General features: G+C 39.7%; 1 protein-coding gene across 1 annotated transcript in view; it reads right to left on the minus strand.

The window, feature by feature from the left end:
• stard13b (StAR-related lipid transfer (START) domain containing 13b) overlaps nucleotides 1-18,664 on the minus strand; it is an 82,117-nt gene extending 63,453 nt beyond the window's left edge. Inside the window, exons 1-5 of the mRNA XM_024277423.2 lie at nucleotides 18,536-18,664; nucleotides 16,661-17,440; nucleotides 9,782-9,925; nucleotides 8,580-8,720; nucleotides 2,560-2,593 (exon numbers count right to left, since the gene is read on the minus strand). Of these exons, the coding sequence (XP_024133191.1) occupies nucleotides 2,560-2,593; nucleotides 8,580-8,720; nucleotides 9,782-9,925; nucleotides 16,661-17,341 (1,000 nt within the window). The 5' untranslated portion in view covers nucleotides 17,342-17,440; nucleotides 18,536-18,664. The remainder of the gene's footprint in view (nucleotides 1-2,559; nucleotides 2,594-8,579; nucleotides 8,721-9,781; nucleotides 9,926-16,660; nucleotides 17,441-18,535) is intronic.
• Nucleotides 18,665-18,924: the final 260 nt, after the last annotated feature.

Below are 18,924 nucleotides of genomic sequence, written 5' to 3' on the forward strand. Positions count from 1 at the left end.
CTACTATCTGGGTCACACCAGGTAGTAACCAGAAATATTGTTTTACTTCAAAAAAGAAAAGGAAGTTTAATTTTTACTTCAAATTTAGAAAGAAAAAAACGTTTTTTTCAGCTACTATATAGTCCACACCAGGTATTATCTGATGGGCACCACATAGTAACCAGAATTTTTTTTTTCTATGTTCCTTTAGGAGCTCCGTAACAAAATAAGTAAAAGGTAACATTTAAATTGATCAACATGCATAAGGAATCTCTTGGCAGGGTGCTATAGTCAACTATTTTTTCTCCTGTAGTTTCATCTTAAATGCACAATAGTGCATTTTATATGGTATATGGCGCATACTTGTATTCCGCCTTTCTATCTTTCTCGAAGCCCCAAAGTGCTTCACAGTCACAGACCCATTCACCCATTCACACACACATTCACACAGTGGTAGCGGCTCCGCTGAAAAAACTGGCACTGACCATCCACCAGAGGCTGTGAGGTTCAGTGTCTTGCCCAAGGACACTTCAACACATGGGCGGGCAAGGGGGGAATTGAACCCACGATCTTCCCATCAGAGGTCGACAGCCCTACCACTGCACCATGAATAGTAATTTATTTTTTGGGTTTAATATCGGTTTAATAATATAAAGAAACCAAAACAATCGGTGGTTGAATGAACCATCAATCAAAATTCAGTGTTAATGTTCATTTTTAACTCATTTAAAGGCAAACAAAAGTCACTCAACATCAGCAAGCAGGTGGAACACTGCTGATATGCACAAGTCTGGGCCAAATACACAAGCTGTTGGCTCCATGATATCCATTTAGTCCAGAATGTGATCACATTTACTCGTCCATTTTTTTTTCCAACAGCTTTTATGGTCTGGCTGCAGTCCCAGTATGTACTGAGCACTGAGCTGCACACTCACCCTGAACAGCTTGCAAATCCATCACAGGTTCAGCAAACCTGCAAAATGTACGCTTGTCTTTTATTTTGTCTATGTGTACAAAAGATTAAAATCTACAAAAATGATTAGGGCTTAAAGCTCAGCATGATCCTCCGTGATTTTGAGGTGTTAACTCCATGCAGGATAACATTAAACCATCTAATAAATTTAGGGAAAAAATACATTTTTTCACCAGCAAAATTTAAAAAAATATTGAAGTCTTCAGTTAAAGAAAACACAACTTTATGAAAGAATGCATGCATTTGCGACTGTATAATGCCACAAAAAACATGCTTAAATGCAGAAGCAGTTTGTGAAAAACAACATAAAGTCTTAGTGCTTCTATGGGGATTAAGACTGTAAGTTGGAGCCAGGTGCTACAAATCAAGGACAACTAGAGATATGCAAGTCCTTTGAAAGTGCATGTGTGAACGCTGAGAACGCAGTTGTTTTGAGGAAGCGTTTTGAAGCATTTAAAGCAAGATTTAAAAAGACTTGTAAAAAATGTCTAGGTTAACTTCCCACTGCTAAATGAGTTAATAATACATTTTAATTTAATTATTTAATGTTAAAAATATTAAAATGAAACTTAAAATCAAAAAATGCCATTGAAAGGCTGTTTTAGCCACACAATTAGCATAGTTTACAGAGAAAGGAAAAGTATAAAAAGCTGAATGATCGAAAAATGGCAGATTGAAAGCTCGAGCTGTTTTAGTAAATGTTTAAGACAAAAAAGTAAAGTGTAAATGGAGAAAAATAGTGAAAAAAGGAGATTACTGCCCAGATAGGAATACAAGTTCTTCTAGTAAAGAGATTGTTTAGCTAAAAAAATACCCCAAAGTTAATAAAAATGAATGGAATAACTGCAAAAAAATAAAATATAAAAAGAAGATAAATGCTAAAAGTCTGAACTCCTAAAAATGTCAGGGTAAACAGTTAAAACAGTATGAAGACACAAAAATGATGAAAACTGCTAAAATTAAGAACTACGGAAAACCACTATTATCTCTGAAATAAACAAGAAAAAGTCCAAAATTATAAAGTATTTCCTTAAAAAACATTTAGAAGCAATTTTAGGCTTTTCTAATGAATCTGTATTTCAAATAAATCACAAATTGTGATTAAAAATATTAGGTATAATAAACAGTGAAAACAAGTTTTTAACAATTTGTTACTTAGGGAGTTAAAAAAAAAAATAAACACTCCATGAAAAAACCCATAACAATGTTCTTTGGACAGATGAGACAACAGATGTTTGACCATTTTAACTAAAGATCACACTTATCATACTGTCATAAACCCCAACTGACATTGCCAAGTTTGGTAGTAATTGAGTGGTGGTTTGGGCTTGTTATACAGTAGTAAAGATCCTACCATGAATAAAAATTGGATTTTGTGGATTAACAACATTTCCCCAAACCTCCATATAGTAAAGCAATTAAAAAAATTAAGTGACAATAATCAAAATTCTTCCATTTTTTTTAATTTTAATCAATGGAATATGTTAAAAACTGTTGCTGAATTGTCATTCAGCAAAATATATGAAGTGGTACAGACACCTGAGCATCACCTGAGCATCACTATGACACTTTCTGTGTCAAATAAACAAAGAAAAAAAGCTTCTTACCTGAATTGGATGCAGTAGTCATCATTTTGGACATCTGCAAGGCAGAGACAGTATGTTATCGGTCAGAGTTTAGCATCATCTGTAATCACTGCTGTAGTGAAAACCTAAAAATAGATGTTTCATTTCAGGATCTTAAAAATTATGATTTAGTGATTTGAGCTTCTGTGTAGATAATAACTTTAAAAAAACATAATATTCTCTTAAGAAAACACACTGCATTGTTAAAAAAAGTACAAACAAGTCATGACAAATCACATTTTTGAGTTGTTAGAAACGACTTTTGACGTGAATTTATCAGATAAAAGTAAACAGAGAAGCTGGACGACTAAAAATCTTTTCCTTTTCTCAACAAGAAGGACTGCTTTCTTGCTCTTGCCCAACTCTCTTTCATTTCCCCTCTGTGGCCCACTGCTCTGATTTATGCGCTTGCTCGCTTGTCCTGTTTCCACATTTCTCCCTGGCAGAACATAAACTCCCAGAATGCTTTTCTTTTTTTCTTTTTTTTGTGACACTGCTGACCGTCTAAGCTGGCTGTCCAGCTTTCGTCCAGCAGATAGGAATGTCTGCTAACACATCTGCAAAGGTTTTACCCGCCTCACCGTTCCTGCTAGCCTTTACCAGCTCAGTGGCCTTGTGGTAGAGTGTCCGCCCTGAGATTGGAAGGTCGTGGGTTCAAATCCCGGCCGAGTCATACCAAAGNNNNTTATGCGCTTGCTCGCTTGTCCTGTTTCCACATTTCTCCCTGGCAGAACATAAACTCCCAGAATGCTTTTCTTTTTTTCTTTTTTTGTGACACTGCTGACCGTCTAAGCTGGCTGTCCAGCTTTCATGCAGCAGATAGGAATGTCTGCTAACACATCTGCAAAGGTTTTACCCGCCTCACCGTTCCTGCTAGCCTTAAACAAAATGTAAAACTAAACTGAGCATCCTATACAGTTACTACTACGATGCAAAAGAAACAATAATAAACAAAGTTTCTTGATTCTTTTCTTTAACTTGTAAATGTTTTTATGCTTTTTAGGTCACTGTGCAAATGCGGCCAAAGTACAGCACTCCATATTTCATTTATTCGGATGGAAGAAAAAAGATTTAAAGCACAGAGGGAGTCACAGCCCACACCATCAGCCATGCATGTGTCTCCAGGGTTAGCAGGCTCAACCACTTAGTTGTCCCAAAACACAAAAAAAAGATTTTTCTCAGGGAAGTAAGGTAGCAAACTGGGCAATAAAAAATGACTTATGCCTTTATGCATCTATTTTTACCTTCTTACATTAAGAAACCAAGTGAAGCCTGTAAAAGATAGCAGGTATAGTTAGGATTTTTTTTTGCTAAGTATTGACTGTTAGCACAGCCTGGGAATAAAAACTGAGTATTATCAAGACACAAGTTCATTTTTTTAGAAATCTATTTCTGCATTGGCCTCTAAGGACTCCAGAGTCCCAGTTTCAGAAATAAACTTGAAAATTAGATCTCCAGAAACCAAATCTAGCACCCCAGAGGAGATATAAAAAGTGTTGCAATCTTGAAACACACTATATCTAGACATTTCATCATAACTCAAGATTTGACCTAAATTAAAGTCACGTTGCCTTGGTACAGGCTAGTAACAAGTCAGATGGATGACACATGCCAAAGATCCAGACCAAAAGCAGTGACATCCTCAACAGAGAAGAAGCTTGGCGTCCCTTTGAGGGCCGTTGCCAGTGCGAAAAGCCTTCTCCCCCCTTTTGAACCGACAGGAATGTTTAAAGGAAGTGACAGCTCTGTGCGGGTGAGTGATTGCTGCTACAACGGCACAAATGACAAGTCAGCTGGGCAGTAACGAGACTGGTCAAGACGAGTGACAGGCCGCCTTGCCCCCTGAGCCCATCTCTGCCAACAGCAATTAAAAGTCAGAGTCTTGAACTTGAATTGATGTCTCCAATAATAGATGCTGAGCTGAGGACAGAAACAACCACAGCTTCTAATTTAGGTTTCAAAGCTTTTGTGGGATCTGAAAAAAACCCTTCATGCCTGGTTGTGTTTGTGTTTTGGTTGTTCCTTATCATATCTATGCTACTTCTCGTTTCTGTGATTACCCTCAGTGTCATGAGCACATAGTTTCTCTTTCTCCTTGTCAGATCCTGTCTTGTCACCCTGTGGCATCTCGCCACATCACGTTTTGAGTTTTATCTTTTTTTTGGGTGTCCTTCGTATACCAGTTTTAGATATCGTTTAATTTATTTGACAAATCCTGTAGGGCTTTCCTGGGATTCTCCTGCATTCAAGTCCTCAACAACCTCCAGACATTGTCACAAAATACTTGGTTTGTCAGACAAACATAGATGAATGCTTCCAAATTTTTCCAGACATGTTACAACAAATTGTTGAAAATTAGGTTTTTAACATGTTTTTGTGGAATTTTCCTGATGGTAGGGGACATCTATAAAGAAAATTTAACAAATTAGAGGAACTGGTTTGAACATAGATTAATGACGGAGAGGCGCGCATGTCTCCAGGAAAATTATACGCACTAAAGCAAAGAGGTTTTTTGATACTGAGATTGATAATGCTCAAAGAGAAAGGAGACGTTCAAAGTCAGTGCTAATCAGAACATAACACAATGTTCTCATTTCAATAAATCCTGAAATGTTCATCTGGTGTTGTCTGCATTTCTTGACCAAATTTCACCGTAAAAAGAACCTATTAGCCATCACCATTCTGCCTGTGATGGAATAAACGCCGGTCTCTAATAGATCCCTGTCTCTAATAATTTGGTATAACTTTAAATACTGAAAATAGATCAAAAGGTGACTGAAGTGGGTCTTGAAGCAAAGATTATGGTTCAAATCTGAGTATAAATACTATAAAAATGGTCCAACCTCTATTTTTCCCAAGTAAATTGAGATTCTAAGAAAAATAATTAAAAAATAAAACAGAATCAGGTCTGTGAATCTTGAATTAAATCACCTCTACACCAAAAGAAAGTTTTTAATGAGGCTTTTTTAAGCAGTTACATAATAAAATGACTAAATAACTGATTGAATGAAACAGGTTTACAGTTATTGTCTTGATAGTTACAAGAGAACCAGAGTTTCACTGCTGCCTTCTATGGGGTCAAGCAAGTGAGCATTAGCCCCACACAGCAGGACCTTGAGTGGACTGCCAGCTGTCTGGCAAACAAAAAAGTGAGATCAATCACCCTTCTTTTTTTTAAATATATCTTTAAGTTGTTGCTGTCAGCGTTGGAGCTTCCATGTGCGATGTTATGACTACTGAACATGTGGTTCTGGGAAGAAAAACAGCTGCATCACATCTTCTGAGAGCAGAGTCGTAAATGACAATTAGAGTTTGTGTCAGGTTGATATTTTACCATTCCTGCCAACTGTAGTCAGACCAATGAATGACACCAACTGCAGAACCATTATAGACTGAATTACATGGAGATCAAACACATCAACGGCTGTTAGGGATGATGAATTTTGGAATTTTGCTGTGAAATGGGCTGTGAAGGTGCAGAATCACTTGCCAGTTGGAGCAAAAATTCACCATAGAATTCTGGCCGTATCAGATTGTTTCTCTTTATTTTTAGAAAGTCCACATGGCCGACGGCTTTTATGAGGCCCGAATAGGGAAAAAGAAATCTCAATACATGTCAGTTTTGCTGCTATAGCAATACAGCTGTTTTCATACTTTCAAGAGCCTATACCACGCTTTTCTTAAGTCTTTCTGAGTGAACTTTATCTATTTATATGATTATATATTACCTTTGTCACAATAAAGAACAAATTATTCATGAAATATGAGTTATTTTAGTGAGGTTTTTTCATTCCCAGAAGTAAAACGACTCGATTTCTGAGGCACCGCCTTTCGCTGCTTGTGGATGCCCCCCATTTCATGACGTCCTCCTAGAGGAGGCCTCAGCATTGTGTCTGTGTCTCCCCCACGAAAACAAAAATCATCCAGACTTTTGCAGCGATGGATGGGCATACCGTATATGTGCATTTAGTACCCCTGGCCATCGCTACACTGGTTATAGCGACTAGTGGCTGAGCAACGCTACCTTAGCAGCGAAGTTAGCGGGTGAGCAATGTCAGCTGAGCAGAAAAGCGGTCAACTAAGAGGCAAAGTTATTGGATGAACACTGCAAGCTGAGCAGCAAAGCTGGCGGCAAAGTTGGCAATTGAGCACATCTAGCTGAGAGACCAAGCTACCGGCTGGAGATAACGTTAGCAGCTGAGCACTACTTGTTGAGCAGTGAAACTAGTGGCAAAGTTAGCGGTTAAACAGCACTAGCTGAGTGACAAAGCTAGTAGCTGGAGACAAGGTTAGCAGCTGAGCACTGCTAGCTGAGCAGTGAAACTAGTGGCAAAGTTAGCAGTTAAACAGCACTAGCTGAGCGGCAAAGCTAGCAGCTGAGCAGCGATGTTAACAGTTAAGAACCACTAGCTGAGCTGCAAAGCTAGCGGCCAAGTGGCAAAGTTAGCGGCTGAACTTAACGGTGAATTTAGCGGCTAAGCACCACTTGCTGAGTGGCAAAGCTAGTATAAAAGTTAGCAGTTGAGCACCACTAGTGACAAAGTTAGCAGGAGAGTTACAAAGTTAGCAGCTGGGTGGCAAAGTTAGTGGCTGAGCACCACTTAACAGAGCAACAATGCTAGCAGCGAGGTTAGCAGTTGAGCACCAATAGCTGAGCGGCTGAGAGGCAAGGTTAGCAGCTGAGCACAATCTGCTGAGCGGCGCAGCTAGTAGCAAAGTGACCAGTTAAGCACCACCAGCTGAGCGACAAAGTTAGCGGCTAGCTGCAAAGTTAGTGGCTGAGCACCACTAGCTGAGTGGCAAAGTTAGTGGCTGAACGGCGCAGCAGCAGCTAAGTTAGTGGTTGAGCACCACTTGCTGAGTGACAAAGTTAGCAGCTGAGTTGTGAAGTTAGCAGCTGAGTTGTGAAGTTAGCAGCTGAGCACCGCTAGTTGGGCAGACACTGGGAATTTGTGTTAGCCTGGCGGGCTGTGCTGGGAAAGAGTCTCAATTTATGATATCTGCTTGTGGGAACCTGCTTGTTTTTAAAGGTTGAGAAGGGATTTGGTGCTGAGAGCAGAGATTTTTAGAGGAATACTTAGAAATGGGTGAAAGAATCAAAATACCACTTCGGGTTTGTTTTTAGTGAAGAATGAACATTGAAATGTACGTAAAAGCTCAAAAATTGATTTTGCATGATGCAGGCCCTTTAAAGGCTCAGACTTGTATAATTTAACAACTTTTTATAACATTTTATAACTCGCTACACTTAACATTTAGCTGTTTTTCTTAGTTGAGGATATTCTCCAGCCAAAATGCTCTTGACTTTAACATATGGAAAGATTCCCAGCTGTTCAAAAGCCAAGTTTTAATGCTGCTGTTGTAATCTTCAAGAGGTAATTTGACATCCATAGAGAGACAGGTGCTATGCGTTAAAAGAAATGTGAAAACATTTGGAAAAAATGTCCTCCTAGAATCTGGTTTTCCTTTGCTTTTGCTTTATTTTAGGGGCTCCACAGCTTTAAAACTTTTCTTATAAAAAGCAAAAATCAATCTAAATGTTCGTTCTGAAAAGTTTTTTTCAACTTTTCTCATAAGCTTGTTGTTTACCATCCCAGTTGCATCCGAGCCATCATGAAAGCACAAAAGACGCCCTGAAAAGCTCCGAACTGAACCCGCCCTGCATTCTGTGAATCTCTCAGTTGTCCGTTCCTTTTAGGGCAGCTGAATGGTGACATTTCTATACTTTGTCCTGCAGAAAGGAGGGCTGCCCATCTATAAGCGCCAAAGCTGACTTTATTCCCAACACAAGTCCCAGATTTTTACAGGTACATAGAAAAGAGAAATGATCTCCTGTGAGAATCCCCTTTATTTAGCTTTATTATGGTGTGAATAAAAAAAGAAGATAAATTTTTTTTAGTCAGACAAATTATTTACGACCATTATTTTTGGAAGAACAGAGAATCAACGAATGACTCCTCTATAAAAGTATTTGTTGTCCCAGAAAGACCAAAGAAACCTACCGTCTTATTGGTTCGTTCCCTTGTTCCCATGGAGAGACTGCAAGAAGCAGAAGATCTGTCTAAGCTTTGACATTCCCCTCCATCCGGTCTTTGAAGAACTTTTTCATTTAGGTCCAGTGTAGACTCTAAAACAGCACCCTCCTGCAAAAAAAAAAAAAAGTTACAACAACAATCAAGGCTGGATCTATCTCTCTGTGTCCGAGCAGACGAGGACAGGATGCACTCAATGGGGCCCAGTGGAAAAAAAGAAGAAAAAAGACTCAGATCAGAAGCTGGGGAAGTGAAGTGTCCACTCTCAAATCAGCTTGACAGAGACTCACAAAAAAGCCTCTATGTGTGGATCGTCTTTGGAGAGGACAGAGATTACGACCTTGTCAAATATCCCAGTAAAGATGTCTTGTCTTGGCCAGTCGCCTACCATTAGTTAAAGCAAGTAATAGTGAATGCCTGGAATGGTTATGCAGATGCCTGGGAGGCATGTAAGCCTCACTCAGCCATTCCTAATGGACCAAATCATACAAACTCTCCTCTGAGACAACAGCTCTTCTGTGCGGTGACATATGGAGCCCAAAAGAGCACTTTTGTCCCTGAATCCCAACTCTTGGAGCATATTTCATGAAACACTCCACCATAAGAAGGGCTCTTTTTAGAAACAGAGTTACATAGTGTCAGACGCGAGGTCGAAGGTACAATAGCTGTCTGTTTTTTGCTGATTGTAGACCCCAGAATCCCATCTACGAAGATGGAGGCTTCAAGATGGCTAGTCCAACATAAAGATCAACTTTACTGCATCATGTTCTGCAATTTATTAGTCACATCTACTTAGTTCCAGAGAAGATGTTTAAATCCTCACCTGATGTGCAGATTTTTTTTTTGGATCATGAATTTTTGACCACCTGCTGCCTGTAGCTGGCATTATCGTGGATTTTCTCTCCTAGAGCAAACATGAGTGATTTAAGGACGCTTAAAGAGCATGACCAAGTATGCAGCGCAGGCTTCAGAGGAATGTGTACACTATCAACCGTGACAGTGGACACACCATAAAGCATTGAGCGTGCTGCATTTCAAATGAGGGATTTAACTCACAGAGACCTAAAGTACAGGTACACCATGTACCCAAAGGGATACTGTTGAATGTATGCACACTGCAAATGTTCTTTATCACACATGCATATTAGAAAATGTGTGGAACTCTTTCTCACCGGTTTCTTGCGAGTCATGCAGGGCGTGTCAGCTGGGGATGAGCTTGCACTTAGAGCTTCCTCTATGTCCTGATATAGCTGATCGAGTTTCCTCATCAGCTGGTTCATTGACTCTGACCAGGGGGACTCGACCTGCGGAGACTCCTGCGGATAACAGAGGGGGTGGCACTCAGATAAGAGAGAACACACAACTGCTGCCAAAGATTTGGAGGCTTTTCTAGCACAGGAAGAGACTAAATCTCTTGGTTTGCAGTCATTTCTGTTAAGGATCACATTTAGTCGTCACAGAAAGTTTGGCCTTCTTTGACCTTTCTTGACATTAAGGCTAATCTGAGTCAAACAAAATAGGGGATGCTGTAAAAATGGAATCCTCAGAAAGTAAAAAGTCTCATTTCGAGAAAAAATATTTCTTAACTTCTGCTTTTTTTTTTAAGAAACAGTTCATTGAGCATTTTGTTATTTTTGTGCAACATTAACCTCCTTAACCTAAGGTCATTCTTATATTGGTAACAGCAAGAATAATTACATATAATAAGTAACTAAGTAAGTAGATAAATAAATAAATGTATCTGCTGGTAATATTTTAAAAAGCTAAGTTAGGGGTCTCATTCTTTTATTCCTTCATCTTCTTTGTCCCTTTCGGGGTCGCGGGGGTGCCGGAGCCTAACCCGGCTACTGATGGGCGAAGGCGGGGTTTATCCTGAACAGGTCGCCAGTCTGTCGCAGGAATTAGGGGTCTCATAAAGACATTTAAGTCCTTAAAGTTTTATTTATTTATTTATTTTTAATTAAAATGAAGACATCGTGTCATAGCTAAAACATTGTGGATTGTGAAGTGGGATCAAGAAAGTGTTTTAAATGTTAAATAATCTTAGTTTGAAAAAAAAATCATGACTACAATCTTTTTCTTAAAATATTAATTCTTGGAAAACTCTTTTTTTAAACTTCCATTGGCAGATTTTTTTGCTTATTTAAAGAAAATCTACAAATGAGGAAGACATTTTTATTTTATTTTAAAGGGGCCAGTGTTTTTCTTGAACCTGAACCTTTGACATCCCTGTAATACATGGAAACCTCAGTTTTATGGAAGACCTAAAAAGTCTACTTTAAAGTGATCCAAAGCAAGCATTTCCTTGTCTTTTTAAATCCTTTCATTAAATGTTTTTAGCCCATATTTTACACCTCATCATTCTCAGAGCAGATGTTTTGTTTTGGTTGTGTTTGCCTGTTTAGCCACTTACAAGTGACTTACACAAAATAAAAAAATTAAATTAAAAAGACAAGTCACCCAAAGGATGACTCACAAATGCATTTTTGGTTAATCAAAAAAAGACAAATTCAGAAATGATCAGAAAATGTTACCTGCAGCAGAAAGTGGCCTTTACAGAACCATGAGGAGGGACAAGAATTGTGCATGTGATGACGTTAACGTGTTCTCTAATAATTGATCTCAGTGTTTCTTAAATCTATTATAATTAAGACAGTTACACAAGAAAGAGTCTACAGCATTTGAACATGTGCATGTCCTGTGTAATAAATCAACCAAGCAGAAAGTTGGTCTGACAAGCAGGATAAATATCCGTTTCCTAATCAGTTTCTTAATAGCTTGTAATTCACAATTTTTTCATTAGATAGAAACTCAGAAGAACAATTTCAAGAATCACAGCATGAAATTTTAGAAAATTATTTTTTACTTAACAGAAACAAATATTAGACGTAAAACATTAGACCATTTTCATAGTTGGTACAGACAAATTAGAGGTTTAACTGGTAGAAACACAAGCTTTACTTCAGCAAGGAATAAATAAGTGAGATCATTTTTTCATTAAATTTGTTTCAATCATGCTCATAATTACAATACAATAAATAAGATGCAAACTTATAATACTTGCAAAAACAATATTGCAAGACATGCTTGAAAGCTGAGCTTCCTTAACCAAATTATGTATCATAAGGTGTGTTCTTTATTAACATCATCATCCTCATCCATATGCGTTAATTTTAATAGTATTATAATAATAAGTATTCATAAAAATATTGACTTGTTTGCTTGTCTTATTTTCAGTTACATCCCATAATATCTCATAATTCCAGAATTTGCTGCAACATTTGACTTTATGTTTCATACACTTTTATATTTTAACTAACTCCAGGTTTGGACCTGTATTTAACCCATGGGGTCAGATTTAGCCTCTATTCATTTACTATTAAGTTTTTACATTTTATTTTTTTGCCTATTTTTTTAATTATTATTTAGTGGCAGCTGTTAACTGTTTCAAAACCCCAAAACAGGGGGAAAAAACTGTAAAATCAACTTTAAAATGCCAGAAGGAAATTGTTCTTAAGGTTTTCCAGGGTTAATTTGATCTAAATTAGGTAATTTTTATATTTACATGAGTAAAAAATGGTTTAAATCAAACCAATTTGACACCACTTTATTGTTTTCAAGAGAAGATTGGAGTGTGGGGTGTGATTCTTGGCGCATGCATAACTTTAGAGCCGACACACAAAAGCATTTATCCAGATCTGAGAGCTAAAAACAATTTTCAGGCCAAATATTTTGTCATTATTGTATACGACAACGCCCATGAATACTTTAAGCATCTGAAGTGAGTTTATCAAATGGAATTACTAGAAATTATAGACAGCACACATAGAAATGTTTTAAATGACAATTTTTTTATGCATTAACTAAGCAGAACATCATGATATATGAATATAAATGATCAGTTTATCTCAGGAATTTAATTGTGTGCTACTTTATCATAATTAGAGGTAAAAAAAAATAAAATCTAGTCATGAAAAAATCTTTGTGAGGTCAAGGTTATCTCGACACAGAACGCTCACATTACAGGAATGTCATCCTGGTCATTAGCAAATGTTTCAAACAAGTTGAGAAAAATGTCATTCCTGACAAAGAAAATATGATTTTTCTGAGGTTGACAGTGAAATCTCGCTTCATTCATGTCCTGACAAACGTTCCCGTTTATCCCTAAATTGTGATGGATTACCAGACAGGACACCAGGCACCACTTTGCCTGCTGACCACCCAGGGTCAGCTGACTGACCCAACACTGGGAGAAAGTGTCTCCCTTTACTCAATCCCTAAGGAATGGCCTAAATCTAGCCAATCCCCTGCTGACCTCTGAGGCCCGAGGGATCACCTGGGTCACCAAGAGGAAAAAATAAAACTTCCTTTCCCTGCTACGTCCGTCTTTCCGGCGTGGTGACTAGGGAATATGAAATGTTTAAGGCTGGAATCAGGATGTTTGGACTGCTCGGCCCTCCACAAATAAAAGGAGTTTTCATCCGTATTGTGTACGTTCACTCTTAGAGGACAGGAAAACCACCAGCCTAAGGAGCCAAATGTATACGAGGAGGAAGCTGAAGCTCTTTTGAGCCGGACTGCTAATTAACCCCTGGTGTCAGACAAACACAAATTCAAGAAACAGATGCCCCACTCTGGCTCAAGCACAAGCCGAATCTGGAACAGACACACTGTCTCTTTTCAGCCACATCCCCTCAAGGTGCTGCTCGGGAATGCGGACAATTCTACTCAGAAGTGCGCAAATTCCAGGAGAAGACACTGGTGACGCTTCTCCCCTCACGCCATAGCAACTAAACTGGTATGAGTCATTCCTATAGACTTCATGTTATCGTTTGGGGAGTCCAAAAAAAAAAAAAAAAAGAAGAGATCTAACTATAACTTTATCAGCACAAATTGCCCACATTGTGGATCCCGGCGTTGCTGCTTTGACATGGAAATGAGGAGTTAAGTGTGTGAGCTCTGGGCTCAGTGCCTAGTCTGCGCCACCCACAGAGTGCCAGAGATCACCATGGAGGTATCCGAATGTAGCAGCCGGTCATGCGAAAGGGCAACAGCTACCTGGCGACTCGGGAGAATAAATTAGCTGCTAATATGCAGTGACAGGGGTGTATCTCAGAGCCGGAGTGACAGGTGTAGAAATGTGGGAATTTTCAGGACGACGGAATGTTATGCAGATGGTGCCCTCATATGGTTCATGGTGACAACTGCACTGACTCTCCTACCTTTAATGTTAATGTGGAAAACCTTGCAAGTTTGAAATCTTATTTCTTGTATTATGGAAGCTTTTTTTTTTTTTTGCTTTAATCTTTTATTATAATTTTGTCTCACTTTTGGACGGAAGATAACACAAGTGCTCCTTCATAATAAATGAGCTTTTCCACAGTGATAATTACACACAAGTAGAGAGTTTGTGGCGTGACAGCATGAGAAGCATCCACTGTTCGCCTTTTGATAATATTTACAACAGACTCCCTGGATTCTCCGCATTCTTCCTCTCCTCTCCAAAACAACCCATTCAGAGCCCGATGTCGTTCCGAGCACAAACCTGGCATCACCTCAACATCTCACCAACAGAGAAGCTATAATGTCAAGCAGGATGTTAAAACTGTGGAAAAGCACAACATTTCTCAGCTGCTGAGGTTGTGTAACTCGTATGTCATGGTGCTTCATTTCTTAAAGGGCAGAGATGAGCTTTGAGGTATTTGTGGTGGAGGTTGTGTGAAAAGGACAGCCTGAAGAAAGGAGGAGAGCATAAGGAGGAGAGAGTTCAGTAATGGAGAGCTAACTTTGGGGCTCAATTCTCTGTCAAAACACCAGTGCCAGCTAAGGGAGTGGAAACAAAGCAGAAGCTGTTTAGATTCCTCCTGGAACTGTGTAGGAGAACAAATGTGAAGCAAGTACGCACACACACACAAAAACACACACGTTTCTCTGCTGTAGTACTGACACAAAGTAAAGTTTAATTAAAATCTCAATTTAAATCAAATTTGAAGTTTTTTATTTAAAATACTTGATATGTTTATAAATCTCATAAATGTAGAATATTATTAAAAGTGTGTGCTTTTCTAATTTTTAGCATCTTTGTTTTTGAACACCTAAACAGTTTATCTTTATTTTTATTTTTTCCAAATGATTCCATATGGATTTGGTGCAATAAAAATGTTATGTTTTATTGCATACTTTTTAAATTATATCCAAATTTAATGTATTGTTTTGGTACAATACATTTTACTTTAGCAACTTGTAAAAAAAGTTGGAGGCCACCAAACTAATGCCTCGTTTCCACTGAGCGGTCCGGACCGGTCCGCTCCCGGCCGGTTAAGAATGGTTTGGCTAATTCAAGTGAGCACTTCCATTGAGTGTGACCAGAGGAGGAGTCAGAGCTCTGACTCCTTTCAGTATGCAAAGAATGTATTATTCTTTGCAAGAAGATTTCGGGAGGTAAAGACAGTCAAAGAGAGGACAAAACTGTTGGCTTGGGTCTTGAGTCGGGAAAAGCTCTGGTCAGATGCTTCCTGTTGTCGTAAAACCTTTCTGCCAATCAATGGATTTCATTGTGTGACAGTAGCTCTGCCCTAACTGGTTCATTCTGTTTTTCTATAGACCTATACCCAACGGGGGACCAAAAATGGAACGAATTGGTCCGGCCTAATAGGTTCAATTTATAATGGAAACGCTCAAAATACTGTACCAGTCCAGTCTGGACCGCTCAGTGGAAACTAGGCATAAATGTTTTCAAGGGCAAACTCAAACAAAATACTTCAACAGTTTTTCTTGATAACAGCTTTCACTTTTATTCATCCATTCATTCATTTTTATAAACCAGTTTTTTCTCTTTCAGGGTCACAGGGTTGCCAGAGCCTAACCTGGCTACTGTTGGGTGAAGGCGGGGTACACCCTGGACAGGTCGCCGGCCTATCAAAAGGCCACAATTTTAAAAAAAAAATGACTTGCTGTTTTATGTTTTAGAGTGTATTCAGGCTGGAATAGTCTGTTGGTCCAGACCGAGTCCTGAACCTCACATTTGGTCTGTAATCAAACTGGCATCTAATTTAAGAAAAACCATTTGACTGAAGATCTTGTCAAGAGTCAACGCCCTGTTTCCCCCTCTGGTCATCAGCGGGAGACATCCCCTGAGTACTGACTGCACTCAATCTGCCATCAACACCAGAATACCACAATGTTTGGATGGCTCCACACCTGATTCTCAACAGTTCATCAGCCACAGGACATTTAAGCACCACTCAGACCACACTCAGTGCGAAGTATTGTCTGTGTCTTCCTGCCAGCATACTGAGCGTTTAACTCTGATCTGATCACCTGTTACCTGACTTTGCTTCGTTCCTGACTCTGCCTCCTTGCCGCCTGCCCCGACTTCTTACCTGGACATTACTCTGATTTAGCTCTGTGGACTCTTAGTTTAGCCTGGTTTCTGTCTGCCTGTTTCTCTTCAATAAACCTGCTGCAACTGGAACCAGCTGTCTGCCCGTTTGTGACACTTCTCTTCAGTCATTGACCAGGGATTATGAGGGCGGGGCAAAGCAACGTGAGAAAGAATTATGAAAGTCCTGCCCTTTGGTTCAGTTGTTCCACTCTGAGGATGGAGCCTTTTCAGACTGAGGAAACTCAATCCGAATGGAAACTTACCGAGACCACCTCAAAAGATGGGTCAGAGAGTGGTTCCTGGTCCACTTGGGTGTATTTAGACTGGAAACTTGTTCCAGGTTCACTCTGGTTCACTTTAAGCGAACCAAATGTGTCCAGTCTTAAAGAAGTATTTTCATTTTCTGAATGTTATGTTGTATTGTTGTTATTGTTCTAATGTTTTGATGTATCTGTGAGGTGTGAACTGACTGGCTGCCTCTTGGACTGGACTGCCTTACAAAAGTGTTTTTTAATCTTAAACGAGAATATTCTGGTTAAATAAAGGTTCATATTAATAACAAAAAAAACATTGTAAAATTCCTGAAATAGAAAAAGATCACATTGAAAGGAATTTGCACAGACACAAATTGGGTAAATAACAGAATTATGACCTATTTTAAGCATACCTCCTGGCTGCTCGCTCCTACATCCGCTTCATGACCGTAACAGCTGATTATGTCGTCAGTTACCACACAATCCTTCCTCTTTTCTTTGTCTTTACTTGTTTGTTGATCAAGTAAAAGGTTACTCTGAAGTCGCTCTTGTGAAACATCATCATCCTCATCTCCGAAGCCCTCATGTGGGCCGTTCTTTTCCATCCCCTCGTCCGGTGATGGTTGTTCAACCTCGGAGCTCTCGTGGACAGCGATAGTGGCGGAGTGGGCGCCGCTGTCTGAAAAAGTTGAGTTTGTCTGTTTCTCACACACCTTCACATCATCTAGGATTCTCCGTGGGACTGTTGGGCGAATAGCTTCTGATGCTGGTTCTATATTCTTAAAATCCTCTGTTTCAAGGTGCAGGACTTCTGGAAACTTCTCGTTCAAATCAGGCGATTCTGACTTGATCGCTTCATCAGAAATCTCCACCGTGGCTAGCTTAGACTCCGGACAGCAAAGACTTTTCAAACACCCTACGTTGGTACACTCAAAACGAAGAAGGCTCTTCCTAAAATCGTGGATGTTCCCGTCTGTTCCGTGGTCGTCAGGGAAACGGTGATTCCCTCTGTGGTTTTGCGAGGGGTTACCTGAGGTAGCATCACTCCTCATTGGGCTTTCTCGTGTCCAAAACTGATGTGGAGTCTCCATCATAATCTAGTTTTAGACTTTTTCATAAATCAGAACATAAGTCCAAAGGTGCTTGAGCTTGATCTGTCGGATCGCCATCTTTCTTAGCCCGCGACAACAAACCTGAAACCAACAGAAAATATGAGCGACTTGTAAAAACATCGTAAAGTAAAGGAAGAAGGTCATTAGACTACGGCACAGGTAGAACAAGATGATTAGAGTTTTGCTGCCTGTCTGTTAAAGCTAGCGTCTTAATGCAGAGTGCAGTGTTGATTACATGCCATCAAGCCGGGGGTATGCAGTCAAACTGAACATCTGGCTGAGCCGGAGCTGTTCAAGTCTGGATCTGTTTCACACAAGATAGTGGTGACCTCACAGTAAAGAGGAATCCGACTGCAATTCCTGGCTGGGTGATTTACAGCACTTTACACCATTCAGGCAGAAGATGCCCAACATTTCTCTGACTCGTTCGCGGAGCATTTCTTTAATACACACCTCTGACAGCTCTGAGACATCCAAGGTGCGCATTAGAAAAACAAACAACCCCTTTATCGTGCCGGAACAGAACTTTATTATCCCATTCAACCACAAAGAACCTCTTTAGAGGACATTTTCAGACCGGAAAAGGAGGTCTTATTTATTTATTTTTTTAAATCAACAGATTATTTTGTGTAATATTTACACAAGTAAGGCCGTGCTGATCTTGTGGGAAAAGTTGCAGTTGGTGGCAGTTTAAAGCGACCTTGAGAGACTTATTTAGCAAAGAAACACAAAAAAGGAAAAACTTTTCCTAAATCTGCATGCAGTCTGCATTTAATTTACATCACATAGAAAAGTAAACAGAGTGCTGCCAGGCATCCCGTTAGAATTGCCCCTACATGGTGAATGTGAAGTGTACAGGCGATTAGAGCTCTTTCCAAGAAGCTGCTCTTTTACAAAAACAGTATGCAAAAGGGGGGGGTCTCATTATTCTCAGATGAATACAGAGCAGATTTAAATGAGAAGTCACTGAGGGGAAAATGAACCAGCAGTGTAAAGCCAAGATTACAACTTAGGGTAAAAGTGAAATATAAACCTCGTGTTTTTCTCTCTTTTTGCATAAAGGTTCTGAACAAGTCTCTTCACGTAGAAACATCACATATCGACGCATGACTCAAACAAAGATGTCTTACGTGTGGCATCACTGGGCTGCTGTCAGGGGAAAACAAAAGGACTTACCTGCTGAATGAGACACAGTTGTTGCCCAAACAGTCTAAGATCAAGGCAAAACAGATGGCTCCTGTAGAGTCGGCCGGCCCCACTTTTGCTCCTATAGGCTTAATCTGGCAGGCTTGCCATCACCCCCCCCCCTACTCCCCTCCTCTTCCTCCTCATGTGTTTCCCTGGGCGGGCTGCAGGACAGATCAGCTAGCGGTGACTAAACCTTTCAGAAAATGCGTAAGAGCAAGGAGAATGTGTACTTGTTGAGAGATGGAGGGGAGGAGACACGAGTTGGGGGGCGGGTGTGAAGGAGCGCCGGCTGACACTGCAGAAGAACAAGGTGAAACGGGTTTCCAGGCCTCACTAATAGATTGGGAGGAAATGGCTGACTTTGCCGGCTACCTGAC

Source organism: Oryzias melastigma, linkage group LG13 (genome assembly GCF_002922805.2).
Source record: "Oryzias melastigma strain HK-1 linkage group LG13, ASM292280v2, whole genome shotgun sequence".
Classification (NCBI taxonomy): domain Eukaryota; kingdom Metazoa; phylum Chordata; class Actinopteri; order Beloniformes; family Adrianichthyidae; genus Oryzias; species Oryzias melastigma.